Source organism: Pteropus alecto, unplaced genomic scaffold, assembly GCF_000325575.1.
Source record: "Pteropus alecto unplaced genomic scaffold, ASM32557v1 scaffold76, whole genome shotgun sequence".
Classification (NCBI taxonomy): domain Eukaryota; kingdom Metazoa; phylum Chordata; class Mammalia; order Chiroptera; family Pteropodidae; genus Pteropus; species Pteropus alecto.
Window position 1 is genome coordinate 13,146,155 of NW_006443138.1, and position 17,536 is coordinate 13,163,690.

At 31.3% G+C, this 17,536-nt stretch overlaps 1 protein-coding gene across 1 annotated transcript in view; it reads left to right on the top strand.

Moving 5' to 3' along the window:
• Window positions 1–17,536, top strand: part of NAV3 (neuron navigator 3) — a 304,118-nt gene that overhangs the window by 90,033 nt on the left and 196,549 nt on the right. The window contains 2 exon segments of the mRNA XM_006923778.2: window positions 8,345–8,417; window positions 10,874–11,057. Of these exon segments, the coding sequence (XP_006923840.1) occupies window positions 8,345–8,417; window positions 10,874–11,057 (257 nt within the window).

Here is a 17,536-nt window from a genome sequence, read left to right on the forward strand (position 1 = left end):
GCGTCGCGTGAGAAAGCAAGTTCATTGGAGACTGACAGGGTTGAGTTTGAACTCTGGCTCTGCTATTTATTAATTCTTATAAAAGTTTGTAAAAAGTATATGATCTCTCTAAGCTTCTATTGAAAGGAAAAATAATATCAAATTTACCAGAGTTCATGACGAAGATGAAAGGGTTTTGCATTTGGAATAAATAACATACGTGCTTAAAACTGTATGAACTTCCTTCCTGTGCTAGGTTGTTGAATGGGAAAGAAAGAAATAGCTTCAAAACCATTTTTCTGCGTCTATTCTCTACATTTAGCATAGAGTTTTTGCAGCTTATTCATATAGTATGTTATGAAGTCAGTGTTACAAATTATACTTTAAAATGAAATATACTAAAATAGAATTTTTAAAAAATCAAAGTGCATTGTAGATGGTATGATAGAAATTGATTTCTGAAACTTTTATTACTCTCTATCAATAAACCTATATACGTGCTGTGCAGTCATGTAAAATGTATGTCTTCAATGCAATACTGATCATTTCTTTGTTTTGTTTAAAACACAAGACCAAGCACAGACCATTAGCAAGGCCTGGGGGATGTTCTTCATCTAGTCCTGTTTGTCCGTGTGGCCTTGTCTCCTGCCACTACTGTTCTCCAGATTCCAAGATTCTTGCTTCTGGAGTTTCCTCTTCCTGATCTTTCCTCCTACATAGGTTCTTTAAACTGACTGAAGGCTACAAACCTTTGGAGTGGCCTATTTTCACATAGATAAACCAAGAAGTTGTGGAGGAAGATTTAAGTGAGGTTTGACTCTCAATATTCCCAGCTTCTCTGAATTCTTATCAGGTCCCTTAACATAGATGTTTCTCAACTATAACCAGTTCACATAGTGCTCCTTGCTTGAGTTCACCTCACACAACATCCTCTTATTTGGTTGACCCTTCTTAACCTTTCAGGGACTGGCTCAGGCTTCCTTTTAAGCTGAAAAATCTGAGAGTTAATGACATGGGCTTTGGTTTTGACATATTCTCTCTTGTGGACTGTAGCATCTCAATTCAATTCTCTGACCAACAATTTTCTCATTGTAAAAGGATATAGTAATGGCAACTTCAGAAGATATCTTTGTAACTCTGTTAGGTAAATCTTAGTTACTGATAACTTTCTCCTTTTTTTGTTCCATTGATCTGTTATCAAATTTAGACCCTTCTGCGTGATTCCCTCTGTGTGTTTCTCTGACCATAACATTTATCGCGTTATATTGAAATTCTCTCCCTCTCTCTCTTTCTCCTCCCTCCCTTCCCCACTCCTTCTCCCACTTCCTCTCCACCTCTCTCCTATAAAGCTATATATTTTTAAGGTCTTGGCCATGTCTTAATGAACTAATAATTATTAAGTGAATAAATGAAAATGAACATCTTAAGAATTTTATCCAATACAAAAATACCACTGCACGTTATTTTACACCTCCAGATAACTTTCTAGCTGACCAAAATCTTTGGCTAAAATCTATGTAACCATTTGAATTCTATGGTAGAATGGGAGTCTGCTCAAATTAAGTCACCTTATCTTTATTTGGGGGGTAGGGGGCGTTAAAATCCCATTTATTTAATTTATATAATAACACTAACGGTACAAGTTTATCATGAAAAATAGAAAGTATAGTTAATCAAAAATAGCACAAGTAAAAAATCCACCATCCAGAGAAAGTTCAGATTGGTTTATATTCTTTTAGACATTCTTTATCATGACTCACGACAGCAGTACCTCGCACTTCAGACATGCCCTAACCTGGACTCACTGTGTCTATAGGGAGAATTCAGTCCGTGAAGTATTATGCCCACTACCTGGTTTACAATTATTGAATTTTTTATATTGCAGTGGTTTTAGAGAATTTATTGGTGGGCAACAGAGCTTTTTCAATTCCAGGCTAAATTCAGCTCTGTAAACATAATTGCAGAAAGTAGAGACTGGCATGATCTATTCTTAAGCATTCCTGTGAGCAATTTTGCTCGTTTGCTCTGATAGGCATGCCTGCCCTCCTCCTGATGCTTGTCTAACCTTATCAAATTGGACTTAGCCTTAGTCCAAATGACTGCTGTGAAGACTTCTCCAGATCTGTAATTAAAATTGATTAAGTCTAGTCTCTTCACTGCCAAAGAGTGTTGTTTATAATTCTCTCTTGGAATTTATCATATTATTCCTCGTATTATGTTAATTTATGAATCATTTTCGTCTCCAGAAATTTTACAAGCTCACAAGGTAAAGACCTTATAATTCATTTTTATATTCCTTCACCTTCAAGCAGAGCTCATTGCCCATAATAAACAGTCAGTAGTTGCTGAATAAATTTACCTTTCATTGCTCAGTGTTGGCGCCAAATTTTAAATTTTATCACAAACTATAAAGTTGACATTAATTATACATAGATATTTACTACCTAAATGTAATTTTTATTGAATATCCATAAGTAAAGTGAAAGAAACCTGTCAATAGACAGGGCATACTTTTGTCACTATTGTGAGAGATGCCTCCAGTTATATTTCCCAAAACAGGTTATACCAGTATTATAATAAAAATACTAAAAGGCCGGGTGTCTTAAAACATGCAGCTTAAATAAAATAATATGAGTTCAATAAAGAGCTGTTATAATTTAAAACACTACGTTTTTTGAAATATTTTATTCAACACTAAAATGAATAAATATATTTCTAATACACTCTATTTCTCATTTGAAACCCAATTTGTGATTTAACAATAGATATGCTCATATTTAGTAAGTTCATAAAGGCCAAGATAAATGTACAATTATGAAATTAGACAATCAAAAAACTTTCTGTTTGAAAAATGGCTCTTGTTTTTCATGGGAATAGTGGAACATAGGGGAAATCAGTCAATGCTCTTTAGAAAATACAATTGTGATTATGTATTAAAATTTATATCTGTAGCACCGAGCACAATTCCAGTCATAAAATAAGTTTAATAAGTGTTTGATGAAGGAATAAATAAATGGTTTAATTTTACAGGGCATAAATAAAATTAAATGGTAGTGTTCCAAGTTTCTAATATTAATTATACAAATAGAAAACACCCAGTTCTAAAAATATAGACCAACTTTTATTAAATTTTTTTAGTGTCTTCATTAAAAAAACAAACATATAGAGCAGTTCATTTTCAGATTAACTCTAACAAAACCGTGTTTTCATTTGGCCATTATGATAACATTAAGGATTTCCATAGCATCCCACAAACCCTCAAGGCTCAGTGTACTCAAACATTTTAAAACTTCTTTAAATATTGATGGAATCTAGAACTTAAAAACTTTTCATTTATTTTTTTTATACAGTCAATATTTTATAGTTGTCTAGCTGTGCTTAAATTTAACAAGAAAAAGAAAGGCAATGTAGGTATCCCATGCCAATAAAATGTAAGCCACAAAGAGAATAACCCAAGAAATTGTGCATGACATAGTACTGGGCAAATAAAAGTCCTGGAGGTGATCATCCATGAGCTATGGATGTGACTATGACCTGAAACAAATGAGAAATATGGTACCTACAGAAATTAGAATGAATTTCTCTGTATTGCTGCATTAAGGGAGTTAAGTGCCCTCTGTTGATTCCTCTACTTCTTTCCAGTTATAGTATCCTAGGGTTCGATGATGGTTTCTCTTCCTTTTTATATCTGTGTACCCTTGGTGATTTAATCTGGCCTCATGGCTTCAACTGCTATTAAATTTAGATCTCTACTCCCAAACCTCTCAATTGAACTCCAGGCTGTGTGTCCAACTGCTCATGGAAAATCTTAGATGTTGAATAGACTAGACAACATGTCTAAAATTTAACTTCTTGTATTTATCTGTGTCTTTTTCTGTCTTAATGAATGGAGACTTCATCCATCTATTTGCTGAAGCCAAAAACCTTGGAGTCCTCCTTGACTCTTCTTTTTTTCTTATGTGCCGTATCTTCTCATTAGATTCCTTCAAAGTATATCCAGAATCTGACCATTTCTCATCCCCTTCACTGCCACCACCATTGTCTGAAACACTGTAATCTTTCACTTTAATACCAGCAACAGCCACCTAACAGATCTCTATACTTTTATTCTTTTATTAGAGTCTATTCTCAACAAAACAAGGGGGCAATCACGTTATTCTTATTTTTAATTCAACTAAAACATACATAAAGTGTAAATCACTCTAATAGAAATTGAGGTAAAATGAACAGAAAGTGTATAATATAGTCCCATCTTAAATATATAGTTGATTAATTTTTTAAATATGTATGCCTCTCGAATCCAAACAAAGGACACTTCCAGCATATCTGTACCCCTGGTGTCCCTTTCTTCCAAAGTTCATCACTATTCTAATTTCCGTTTTCATGGTTTAAATTTGCTGATCTTAAATTTCATATAAGTTAAGCATAGTACATACTCTTCTATTGACTTCTTTTGCTTGTCTTTGTTTGAGGTCATCTCTGGAAGTCAGTTACTTAATCTGTAAAGAGGAAGATAGACTGAGATTAGGAGCTAAAATTTGAAAACAAACTGATGTCCAGCCTAACCCACAGAATTTCTGATTCTTATTGTCTGGGGTCAGGCATAGAGAAGTAGTATATTTTCAAAGATACCAAATTGGATCTAACATGTAGCATCTAAATCAAGTGATTTATTTGTTCTCCCCTTTATACTCATTTCTTCCATAAGGACAAGGACCGATTGGCCACCACTACTTCTTTCCTCTATTCTTCTTCAGTTATGTACTGAGCATCTATCAGATACCAAACACCATGCCAGGCTGCTGAAAATATGTGAGTCAACAAAACACAGCTCAGTTTCTATATTCCAGGGACTCAAAATCTCAAGAAACACATATTTTCATATCAAAAATATACCTGAATAAATAAATAAACATAGCTATGAAAACAACACATGTCTCTATGTGCCCACAAACCAAATGTAGTAAGAAGGGAGAGCTCAAGAAAAGTTTGATTTTGTCAGATAAACTAGTAATTTTGAAATAATTGTTGGTCAAATAACTGGTTGCTTATTAAAGGGTTGGCTCAAATTTCAACAGTTGCTTTACTTTTCAAAATGATTTGTGTGTCTAAGCAAATTAAAGGAGACTGAAAAGAAGTGAAATTCTTTTTCAGATATTAGACACAAGGACACAATTTGTAAGAGTATCCTAAGAATTAACGATGTGATTATATAGCCAGTGTTTTGAACATTGCTTGTGTGTCAGTTAACTGATTTATTAAAGCCCTACAGAGACCTTGCTTCTCAGGATAATTTTCCACTTTTTTATTAACCATTAGTAAATCTCCCCAAAAGAAGCACTGTAGACATGGCAATGTTCTGGTCTTTAGGGTAGTGTTTTTCAAATCTTGGATTACCTTCCATTACTGAATCCTTAAATCAATCAAGGGATTTTAAGCGACATTTAAATAGATTAAACAGAAGATAAAGCATCACGGTGACTTAAATTTAGTCAGAGTAAGTATTGCTCCATAAAACCTTTGTTTCCATTATATTTGTGAGAGTGTATATTGGGTTGTGCTATTCAAAGTATTTTTTGCTATGGCTATGAGTCACTGTCAAAATTTTAGAAATAGTTTATTAAGTTACCCAAAGTAATTCTAATTAAAATTTAACCCAGTTTATTAGGTGTTAAAATACAATTTGAATTTTGATATCTGATTCAAATAATAATGAGAAAAATAAAACTGAATTCAATTAATTGGATCAATTTGATGGCAAAATCACTTACATCTGTTTGTAATTACCAAAAAAGTTTAGAGGTTTTTAGATCAAAGAACAATTGTGGTTTAATATGGTAATATTTATTGAAATAAAAAATAATCATTAAAAAACATATTATTATATAGTTTGCCATCTAGGAGTGCCCTTCCAGCTGATAGACAGGACACTGCTCCATTCATGAGTCCTTTAATAAAACCAGTTAGTTCGTCAAATTAAAGAAAGTCATCTCAAATTATTTCAAAGTATGCCTCAGATCAGGAAGCTAACCATATAAATGACATTTAACAAGATTTCTCCAAGCTACTTTCTTTTATTATAACTTTTTTGCTGTGTGTAAAGTATAGTGTAATACTAACATCCATGATTGAATTTATAGGACTTTGAAATTAAGTTCTATTTATTATGTTCTTATACTATTGGGAAATAAATTTTGGCCAATGAGTTTTGTTGAATAAATAAATTTTAATAAACTAGCCGTTAATAGTTATATTGAAAATTTTGTATTCAGGTACTTTGTTGCTATTATATAACTACTAGTGAGTAGCTTAATTAACTATCTCAAATTGTTGGTTCTTATAGATCATGAGTGACTGAAAGGGTGTATTATGAAAGATTGAATGCTCTTAAACAAATATGAAAGGAATGCAGGGTATATATTTTTTTCCTCCTTCTATTAGGGCCCTTTTATTTTCTCTTTCTAATTTATGGGGCATGTTGAGGGAGAGTTATTTGTCACTAATACCCACTCCAGGCATCAGTTTATTTTATTATTTTTTTATACTGTTTAAATGGTAGCTGAAAAAATATCTTACCAGCTTAGTTACAGACTCTATTTATTAATGTTTCTGACTCTTTCAGTGAACTACTCTGTTCAAATAAAAAAAGTAAGTAAAATTTAAGTAGTCGTAGCCTATTAACATTTTTGGAGTAAATTATATATGTTTGGGCCAGAAGTCATTTTACTTTCTATAAAAGGCATTTAATTTCTATGAAATTAATAACATCAATATTTACCATGATAATTATTTTTAAATATTTAACTCAATTCACTGTCTTAATATTAGGCCATATAATTACTTGGCATATCCCTTTTATTTATCTTTAATGGACCTGAGAAAAATAAGTTTGAAAAAATACTTTAGACAGATACACTAGAAATCCAATTTGCCCCATTTCTTCTTTTGTTTCCTCTTTCTTTCCTTCTTTGTATAATCTTATTTTTTAGTAGCAAAGTGAAATGTGAAGAGAAGAAAGAATTTGAAGTGTATTTCAGCATCATATCCTTATTGGATATTCAGATGCTGATGGGCAAAACGCAATGTGTTTGGTCATGTTGTATTTAGCATCTTCAACTCTATTATTTTTTCAGTACATTAATTTCAGTAAAGCTTACTTTTAAATGAATCAATGTAAAAGCGAATTTTTCTCAAAGCAAATATATAGACTTTAGTTGTGATCATTTTGAAGCAAAGAGCATCTCATTAGATATTATTACTTTAATTTTACATAAAATTACATTTTTAGAAGGAACATAAATAGTCCATTTTATAAAGACGATTCTTGAATCTATTCTTTTATTTATTTGTTTGTTTGTTTGTTTGTTTTGAGACATTGTGACTTTACTATGAAGCTAAGCTAGAGAGAACATTGGCAGAACTTTGTGCATCCTCATGCATAGCTTTTGATGAGAATTTAATGGACAGAAAAAAATACTTTGCCAAGTATTAACTTTAAATATCCGGTTTACTTCAGAATTTTAAGATTTATGGAACACCAAAAACAAAACAAACAAACAAAAAAACCCAATATTATTTGTCCTGAATTGGAACGTTCTATTTTCTCACACTCTTTTTAAAAAAGTCTTAGGTATTTAACTTTGCTGTATAACACCATGGCCAATATTGAGATCAATTATGTGGATCAACATGAATCAGTCATTTGTTGTTTTGTTTATTTGTCATGCTAAGTTGTTACAAGCTGGTTATCATATTGAAGCTATTTAAAAGCCATGGCATCCTTCCTTTAAATTACAAAGGCAATACTTCTGTTTAATCAGAGAATTACTGAACTGTACAAATAGTTTTAAAATGAAGACTTGCTATAGTTGAGAATGAGAATATGCTTCATTTCTTTCATGTTGTGTCAACTCTTTGTCCATCTTATTTATCTTTCAGCATAGTTATCAATTATTATGAGTTGAATCTCAGTTATGCATATCCTAACATTCTAAGACACACAAGCAACAGTCTCCTCCTATATGGATGATTAAGTCGAGAAGCATTTGTGAAGCAGTCTCATTTGTGGATCATAAAAATCTAGTTTTATGTCAAGTAGGTGGGTTGCTAATCTGTAAGAATGCCATTCTTAATCAGGCCTTTATGAATTGTTTGTAAGTACCAAACTGGACAATGCTAGCTTTATATTCATTCTGCAATTAGCCAAAATAATTCTAGTTAAACTCTGGTAAAGATCTCTAGTATGAAATGAATGTAAAGTATTCATTCTTTCTATATCTTTCTCTGTGGTTTCATTCTAGCTCATTTATTTATTTAAAAATAATCTCTAAGTTGCTTTTTTTTGTCATTGCTTTTCATGTTACAGATTGAAAATGTTGATGTCTGCCTTAGTTTTCTAGCAGCCAGAGGAGTAAATGTTCAAGGTCTATCTGCCGAAGGTAAGAAGAAGCACAAATAATACCCAAGTTTGTAAAAGACTTTTTCATAATGCAAGAAATATAAAGTGGGAGATACATACCTCCTTAATACAATAAAGGAAATCAGTAAAGTTTTAAAATAATAGGAACATAAATATAGTGGTTATCAGTGCATGCTTTAATTATTTAGATATGTTCCATATTTTGCCAAAACTGTTCTTTACAAGACTGAGTATATGGGAGGGGAACAGATTAACAAAATATATTTATGTTATTATCACTGTATAGTATATTAGGGTCTTAAGTAGATGGAATGGATGGATAGATATATAATGCTGGATAATATATGGACCTAAATACAGGTAAAAAATAGTATAATTAATGCTCATATATTTTATCAATAACATTTTTCTATGATCAAGTTGGTAGTCCTATTTGAAATATTCGATAAGTTTAAATAAATCATCATAACCTCTTAAATAATTAGCACTAACAGTATTTAATAACTGTCATATGTCAAGGCTTTAAAATCGTTACAGATTTAAAAGATTATCACTAAAATTAAAATATAGAAAAGTAGAAAAAATGGAGCTAGTTCTGTCATCTTTTTCTGAATCTTTTTCATCTAAAATATTTTTAGGAAAAATTTTCAAGGACTATTAACAAAAACCAATTGCTAAAGTTATAAAATAGCAAATCCTGTGAGACCTGCATCATCAACCATTTTTAATTAGAATATTTATTATATTTAAAAAATTATGCTAGCTCCTGTTAAACATTTTGACCATTTAGGTTGGTTAATGTTTCTACTACAATCAGTTTGCTCTGAAAAGCCCTTTTCTCCACAGATACTAGAAATATTAGCTAATTCTAAGTTTTTAAAATTTTACCATCATTGAAAAAAGAGGAATTGTGTGACTTCTGAAACATAATGAAGATTTAATAGAATTATTGACTTCTCCTAATTTTTCTACCATATCTAAATTTTATTTTACATTTTTATCATTTATATTTATATTTTATAATGTATAATATTAAATTACACAATTAATGTTCAAGAAGCTTAGGTTTAAATCTATCCGGTGGTTTCGTTAGTTAACAATAAAATTTGATAAAATTCCCTGGGATAATATTTTACTTTCTAAATGGTTAAAAGCAGGCTAAAAATGCTATCTTTTTTTTTTTTTTTAAGTTTTTACCTTTTCATATGACATCTTTTATTAACATAAATCTATTGATTTTTATTTATCTTCCAAAAATACATGAATACTCAAAATGATTTTCTAAGTTAATTAAACATAGTAATAAAAAAAATTTAAAAACTCTTTACTATCATTCAGGTTTATAGGAGAAAATTAATATTCTTACATTGTAGCCTTATACTGATCAAGCCAACTCTTCTATATTATGCAACTGTGAGGAAGGCATGGGAGAAAAAAGAGAAAAAACTCAGAGCCTCATTTTATATGAATAATTCCACTGCATAGTTTGTGTGGTATTATAAACCATTAGAGAGCAAGAAATATAGTTTATTAATGTCCCTAAACTCCAAAAAAGAGACATAAAATCTTGACCTCACAGGAGGATATATTTTATTGCCAATAGCAAGTTTTATTTAAAATATGATTACAAGTCACATAGCCTTATTTCAAGCTTTAATTCCATCTCTGGGAAGAAAAATGTCTAGGGGCTCAGACTGTAGCTTATTTTGTGCATTTAATTTTTTATTTAATATTGGAAAAATTTGCACAGGATATGCATGTGTCGGAACTAGGATTTCCAATTCTATTTATTCAATTATGTTATCTAAAGTCATGAGTTAAATTGATCTTCACTATTTATTGACATGTAACATAAATTAAAAATAAAAGAATTAAAGCATTAAAAGTTGGTGCCTATGATGTACTCTGCTTTTTGGAGTATATGTAATATAGATATATATGTTTTTTAATAAATTGGATGGTGGACGATTTAGAAGGAATGTGGACCTGCTATAAATTCAGTTGCTATTACGAGGTACACCCACACCATCAGTATTTATAATGCAGGACAACCGACATTTAAGTGGCTTTCTTTCTCTGTTTCATAGCCACCACTGTGTTGGTAACAGCTGTGTGTATCTGTGAGAGAAGCAGAGTGCTAAATCAAATGATTAGCACAAGACAAAGAGCCTATCCATTTCCCAGAAGAAGCTAACTCTAGAAAAATTGTAGTTTGGGGTCAGCAAAGAGCATCATTCAAGTAAACTTTGTTCTCTGTACCTTCCATCTCTTCACTCTGTCCCTGAAATATCAAGCTATTTGGAACTGTTAGCAAGTTTCAGTAATTAATATTTGCTTGAATCTGTGACCGAGAAAATCAAGTTGCAATTCTATCTTCATAGATTTAGTCTAAGAGATTGACATCTAGAATTTCATTTGTTAAAAAAAAAAATTCTTTTCATATGATACTGTTGTTATATTTTTCCTTTGATACAGAAATAAGAAATGGAAACCTAAAAGCCATTCTAGGGCTGTTTTTCAGTTTGTCTCGCTACAAGCAGCAGCAGCACCATCAACAACAGTATTACCAGTCCTTGGTGGAACTTCAGCAGCGGGTCACTCACGCCTCTCCTCAGGCAGAAGCCAGTCAGGCCAAAACCCAGCAAGATATGCAGTCCAGGTAAGGAAGGGAAACGGGAAGTGTTTAAAATTAATTTATCCATATACAACTTGTTTTTAACAGATTATTGTTTGTGATTTTGAAAAATATTTTTATGTAGTGCTATCAATCTGATGGGATTATTTGACTAATGTTACAGAAGTTAAAACCACTTTTTTTGGTTGGATGAGCAACATTTATCACTTTTTAGGTGAAATATTTGTGTTCATTTTCTAAAGTTGATTGTGGTTTGTATCGAATTGTGTGAAATGTCTTTCTTGTAAGTAATACAGCATAGTTAATTCTTTCTGCAATTACTTTGTTATTTAGAGTGATCTACTGAGTCCTAGTCTCCAGTTTTGTAGTTATCTCTTGTTGATACTTTTGATCAATTGAATCATTAAATATGTCAAAAATTTCAGGTCTGAAAAACATAGGAGTTTGAGTGTTCAAGAACATACCGTTTTCAATGTGAGATTGTGTGTGTGTCTGTGTGTTTGTTGTGTGTATGTATTTATATACACACATGTATACGTTTGTCAGACTTGAGTCTTGGTTCATGTAGACACAGCCTGGGGTGGGGTGCTGACAAATAGTGACAACTTTTTCCCTATTCCATTACTGCTTTTTTCCAATTTGGGGTTATATCAGTCAGGGTTCAATAAGAGAACCAGAAATGATAAGAGATATGTATTAAGAGATTTATTGTGAAGAATTGGTATACATGTTCATAAATGTAAAGCTGAAATCCTAAAGGCAGCCCAGCAGGAAGAACAGGCTGAAACTCCTTCAGCAGATGCCGAAACTGCTATACACAGATAGAATGTCTTCTCAAGAAATCCTCAATTTGGCTTTTAAAACCTTTCAAGTGATGAATCAGGCCCATCCAGATTACCTAGGATAATCTCCCTTCCTTAAAGTTAACTGCCATGTCCTTTATCTACATCCACAAAATACTTCCACAGCAACCCCTTCCACAGCAGTTGATTAAATAAGTGGGACTGAATAAACCTAGCCAAGTTGACACATCAGAAAATGATCACCTAATTAAATTAACAAGTTTCATGAAAACTGCTTATTTGTTCTTTATCAATGACCAGGATATCAGATAGTTAGCTTCATTGTATAAGTAGCTATGATTATCTTTCTTAAGGAGAGAGAATATGCATGTGAAAATATTCTTCATCATCTCTAAAAATATATACACATATCGAGCATATGTAAATATTTAACTTTTTTCATCTTAGAAACCAAGCCTGAAACCTAATAATACTCAGTTTACCTTGAGTTTGTTTTTGTTAATTAGCATGGGCTCAAAAAGTTAAAATAAAATTCCAAAATACATGGACAAACCACCCTGCCCCACTTATTGTTAAATATTCAACAATTCTAATATCTCCTTCTCTTTCATCAGTCAACTACCTCTCACTTCCTATTAAGCAATCTTTCTTTCTCTATATAACCATCTAAACTCGATTCCCTTTGGCAGATTTTACTAATCAGTGAATTATTAAGTCAATAAAGATAAATCATAGTTTTACTGGAAATATAGACTATACTACAGAGTCTGTGGAGTGATAAGGGGTGTTTCTCATTACTTAATAATGTAGATGTGCTTCTGTTTAAGCTTGTCTTGGCTTTTGTGGTGTCAAGTGAAATTATGCAGGAATCAAAATGAAAAAAAATTTTTTGCAATTAAGTTCTTTGGATTTCTTAAGAATTGAGAGGGGGGAAAAAAGGAAATATCTTTTTTTTTATTATTAATTTTGGGGGGGATGGTTTGTAGAAAGATCTAGATTTTGAAAACTGCCAGAAATAATATCTCCTAGAGTTTGGTTTAAGCCATTTGAATTGATAGAAGCAAGAATAGTAGCTGAAAAAGTATAAGAAGTGATATTATACAAAGCATGTTGACTCTGAAAGTGATATGGAATATCATTTGTCATTGGTTTCCCTCATTCTATTTCTGTATCTGCCACGTGTAATTTCTTGCCCAGAATTTCTCAGTGGTTAATATTCTTTTGGAGAGATTTTTTTTTTCTTTTCTTGCTGGATATGCATGTCCATTATGAAATCATATTATATTTTAAAATATAGGCATGGTAATTTTATATCATTTTGGTAATTTTACACCATTTTGGGGAAAGCTATCTTATTTTTTTCATTGAAAAGTTATGAAAAGTATTCTTTTCACCAGTGTCCTTTAATACTGAGGTAGACTCTGAAATAATGTTTCCTCTAATAAATTGAATTTAATTACTTTTTGAATTGATAATTAATAAATGTAGAATACTCGCTATACTAAATGCAGTACTTAGGACTCTGATATAGAGGAGCTCAAGTCTTAATTTTAATAATATTTATTATATGTTTCGGAGAACATTACACTTCAGAATTAATACTTATTTCTATTAATATAGATTTGGTATAGTGAAATAGTCTAAATTAGAATTTATGTGGATGTGCATATAATAATCACTGTATTTTAGCATTTTTCAAAAACTCTTAGTGACAATATACATAGGAAAGGAATATAGTGTTTATATAATTTTAAAAAACAAGATAATTAATACAGAAAAAGAATCCCAGTAACACATTATCTTTATTTGCTTGGGATGTGAGTCATAAATCATGATTTATGTAGTCTTTCTATTGATTCTAAAGCTGTTTCTAAGTAAATATTGTAAATGACTAGTTGCTATATTATTCTAGATATTTAGTGAGAAAACGTTCTCATATTTTTCTTTGTAGATTAATAAAAAAATTTAGGGAATATTGTTTTAGTTCAGTGTGTTTTTGATATATTCTCTTTGTTAAAATAAATTAACATTTATTTTAGTTAAAATAAATTAACAAATTAACATTTGTTAAAATAAATTTAAATAAATTTAAATTGGCATAACTATATATTTCTACAATATTTATTTTATACACTGAGAATTGCTAATTTACTTTTGCTGTTTTGAAAATAGCTTTAAATGTTTTCCATTAATTTGAACATCTTTCATTTAAACAGACATTTTGATCTAAAGGTTAATAAGTAAAATATACAAGAGAGGAGAAAATAAAACATGGACTAGAGGAATAGGGTGTGGAGAACAAACTCTCCTCTTCTGGTCTGTCAGCTTCCTTTCTACTCTCATGTATTTGTGTTTGTGCATGCACGTGTGTGTGTCCTGTTCACGTAACAACTAGAGCCCTAGCAACTGAGACCTCACTCTTAGAATCAGACTGCCTGCACTTGGATTCATTTTAACCAATTCCTAGTTGTATGACCTTGGGCAATTACCCAACCTCTCTGTGCTCAGGCTCTCATTTGTTAAAAGAGAATAAAAAATGGTACCAGTTTCATGAGATTGTTTCAGGCATTCCATTGGTCAGTACATATAAAACACTGAACATACCTAGCATGTATTATTTCCCTGCTCAAGGCCCTGCAATGGTTTCAAATAGCCCAGCATTGCTAGTGAACATTTAAAGAATGTTCACTAGCTAATTTCTTTGCCTGGAATGCTCTTCCTATGATAGTTGCTTGGCTAAAATCTCTTACCTTCAAGTCAACTGCTCAAGTGTTACCTTCTAACCGATGCTTACCTTAACGACCCTTTTAACACCTCCAGCTGCCCATCTTCACTCCCCATTGTAGTACTTCATTGTACTTTTTCTTTTTTCTAGTTACCCTCTAACCTACGATTTACATTTTATATTCATTGTTTATTATTACCACTTCCTCTTCTCTAGAAATTAAGTACTGTGAGGACAGCAGTACTTTTATGTATTAATCACTGTTGTATTCCAAGGAATTAGCACAAGGCCTTACACACAGTAAATTCTTAATAATTATTTTTAAATGAATTAATGTGTGAATTTATGATCTGTATTATAGCTGCTTCCAATTAGAAGTAGGAACACTTTATAAATAGATTTACAGTAACAATTGTAAGTCATTTTAAATTAAACTCATATATATTTATAAATTTAATATAATAAAAATAATTGAATGCTCTTAATTTTTGAGTGGTCATGATGCTGAACTACAGTAAGTTTCAAATGATATATAGCAGAACCATCATAGATTATCCAGATGCATGGAACTGTTTGCTTCTATGCCAATTGATCCCTGATTATCTTTCTTTGTTTATCTCTTTACTATAGCTATTATGTTTCTTTTACTTTCTGGCTGACATTAATTCACTGCTGTTTGTGTTGCTACCTCTATGCAGTACTACTCCTTTACTAACTAATATGTGATTTTGGTTCTGTGGGATAAGAAAGCAGATTACCAAATTCATTAGCATTAATATGAGTGAAGTGCTTGGGCTGTGGGAAGTCACTGATAGTTTGAAGCCACTTATGTTTACTCCTTACTTCTCTGTCTTTTTTGCTTAGACAAGCGAAATAAGATAACTGATCTAGTATTTAGAAATGATGCATCTAATTTGCAGCTTATAGAGCATAGTCTGCCTTTTAAAAAGAAATTTAATTACAGACTGGTTAAAAAACATTAATGCTACAACTAATCCAACACAAAAGTTTTGTCTTTTAAGATGTCCTGATTACTAATTCATTTTGTTAATAAATAATATAAAAAATTTCCTCATCTTGTCAATATAATTTAATGTTGTAAGGAGCAAATGCTATTGAAAGCCACGTGCTTCTGGATTAATCCTAATATGGCCTTTATGTGGTTTAAGTTGATGATGTATGCAGGCAGACTTGTTCCTTGATCACTGATATCTTTCATCATTTGACTTGAATTATCTATCCATTTGTAGTATCTGTATTACAATAAAGGTGGGACTCGAATTTTATATTTCTTAAATTCTTCATAGGAAAATTCTTGGTACTATTTGGAGTAATAAAGACTTGGTTAATCAAGTCATCAATTCTCAAATATTTGAATATATTTAGCATAAAACTTAGATTTTCTCTATATCAGTGATCTCTGAAAAGAATATATGGGTAAAGATTAAACATCTTGCTATATTACATAATGTGAAGCATCCAATTTACGTTTACTTAATACAAAGGACAAAACCAGTTTCTTCTATCTTTCTATTTTGAAAAGGAGTATATTAAAGACCCTTTCTCTAACCAACTAGGGAAATAAGAGACATATTTTAGTATAAAGTGATGAATTGAAATCCTATTTATTTTTTGTAGGTATTAACTACAAGATGGGGGAGATACTATTTCTGTTTCTAAAAAACAAGGTAGAAATGAATTCTATAATTTTCAAACTCAAAAAATTAAATCCATCACTAAATGTATCTTAGGCATTCAGAATAGCAGAATTTCTGCTACTCATACTTTTCCACATTTTTTTGACAATTAGCATTCTAGTTGACATGAAAGGTAATAGGAAGTTCAATTTCACCAAAACCATCCACAACACCTGGCACATAAGATCAGCCAACAGTGAGCAGAATGCATGCTGCCGAATGTACACTTTTCCTGAGAATATCTGGTAAAGAATTATAGTAAAAGAAAATTATAAAATTAAAATGTATTTTTTCTTATGTACTGGTCTGATTATACATGAGCTGTTAGGATGGTAGTATAAGTAAAAGATAATTTTCTATTTGTTCAAAGCTTAAAAAAAGGGAGGTTATTTTTTATGAAATGTGGGCCTTCTAATTTAATTTTAGTCCAAAGACTTTCATTCTGTTATTAAATAGTAGGTAAATTTTACCAACTCATGAATAGTGATTATTGAATCTCATGAACAAATACTTTATTTTTTATTTTTAAAAAAGAAAATAATTGTGAAAGTGAAGGTAAGTAAGAAATCACATTGATAGATGATAGAAGTTTTAAAGGTAGTGATAAGTTTTTCTGAACTAAAATAAGAGCTATTTTAGGAACATGGGAGATTACGATCTCCACTGGTGATCATTTGCCCTTCTGCTTTTCGTTTTGTAGAAATTCAAGAATATGTCCACTTGCAGTTTAGATGAACGCACTCCTACAGGACTCACAAGTCACACTGCAAAATCTTTGGGTGCATGCTCTTTGAGTGACTTGTCTATTCCTTTTGCAGCCCCTTCCAAGATTACCATGACCCCCAACACACACATTGCTCTTGGAACCCCCTTCCCATTGAGGACATTTGCCTCTTTTCCGGGAAACATCATTTCCTTCTGGGAGATTCACTCTGAAATTGAGACGCTTTACAGCTTTTCAGCCTGGGGTCATATATCTTGTAAAATATATAAGGAAGTTTAATTTAAGATGACAGAAAGGCACTAGTAATTTAAGCCCCCACGAACCTGGCTTTAATTAGTTACTTAATTCAGCTCTGTGTTGTGGCCTATAGTATGTTCTTCAAAAAAAAGTCAGTGAATCAATTAAACTTTAAACAAAACAAAACAAAAAGGACATTTATGAATCTTTTTAAATTCAAGATTTTTTATGCCTAAAGATAAATAATTGAAAGAAAAGAAATTATTCATTAGTTGACCAATTTAGGAAACCAAGAAGGTAGTAATATTGAAAGAGTG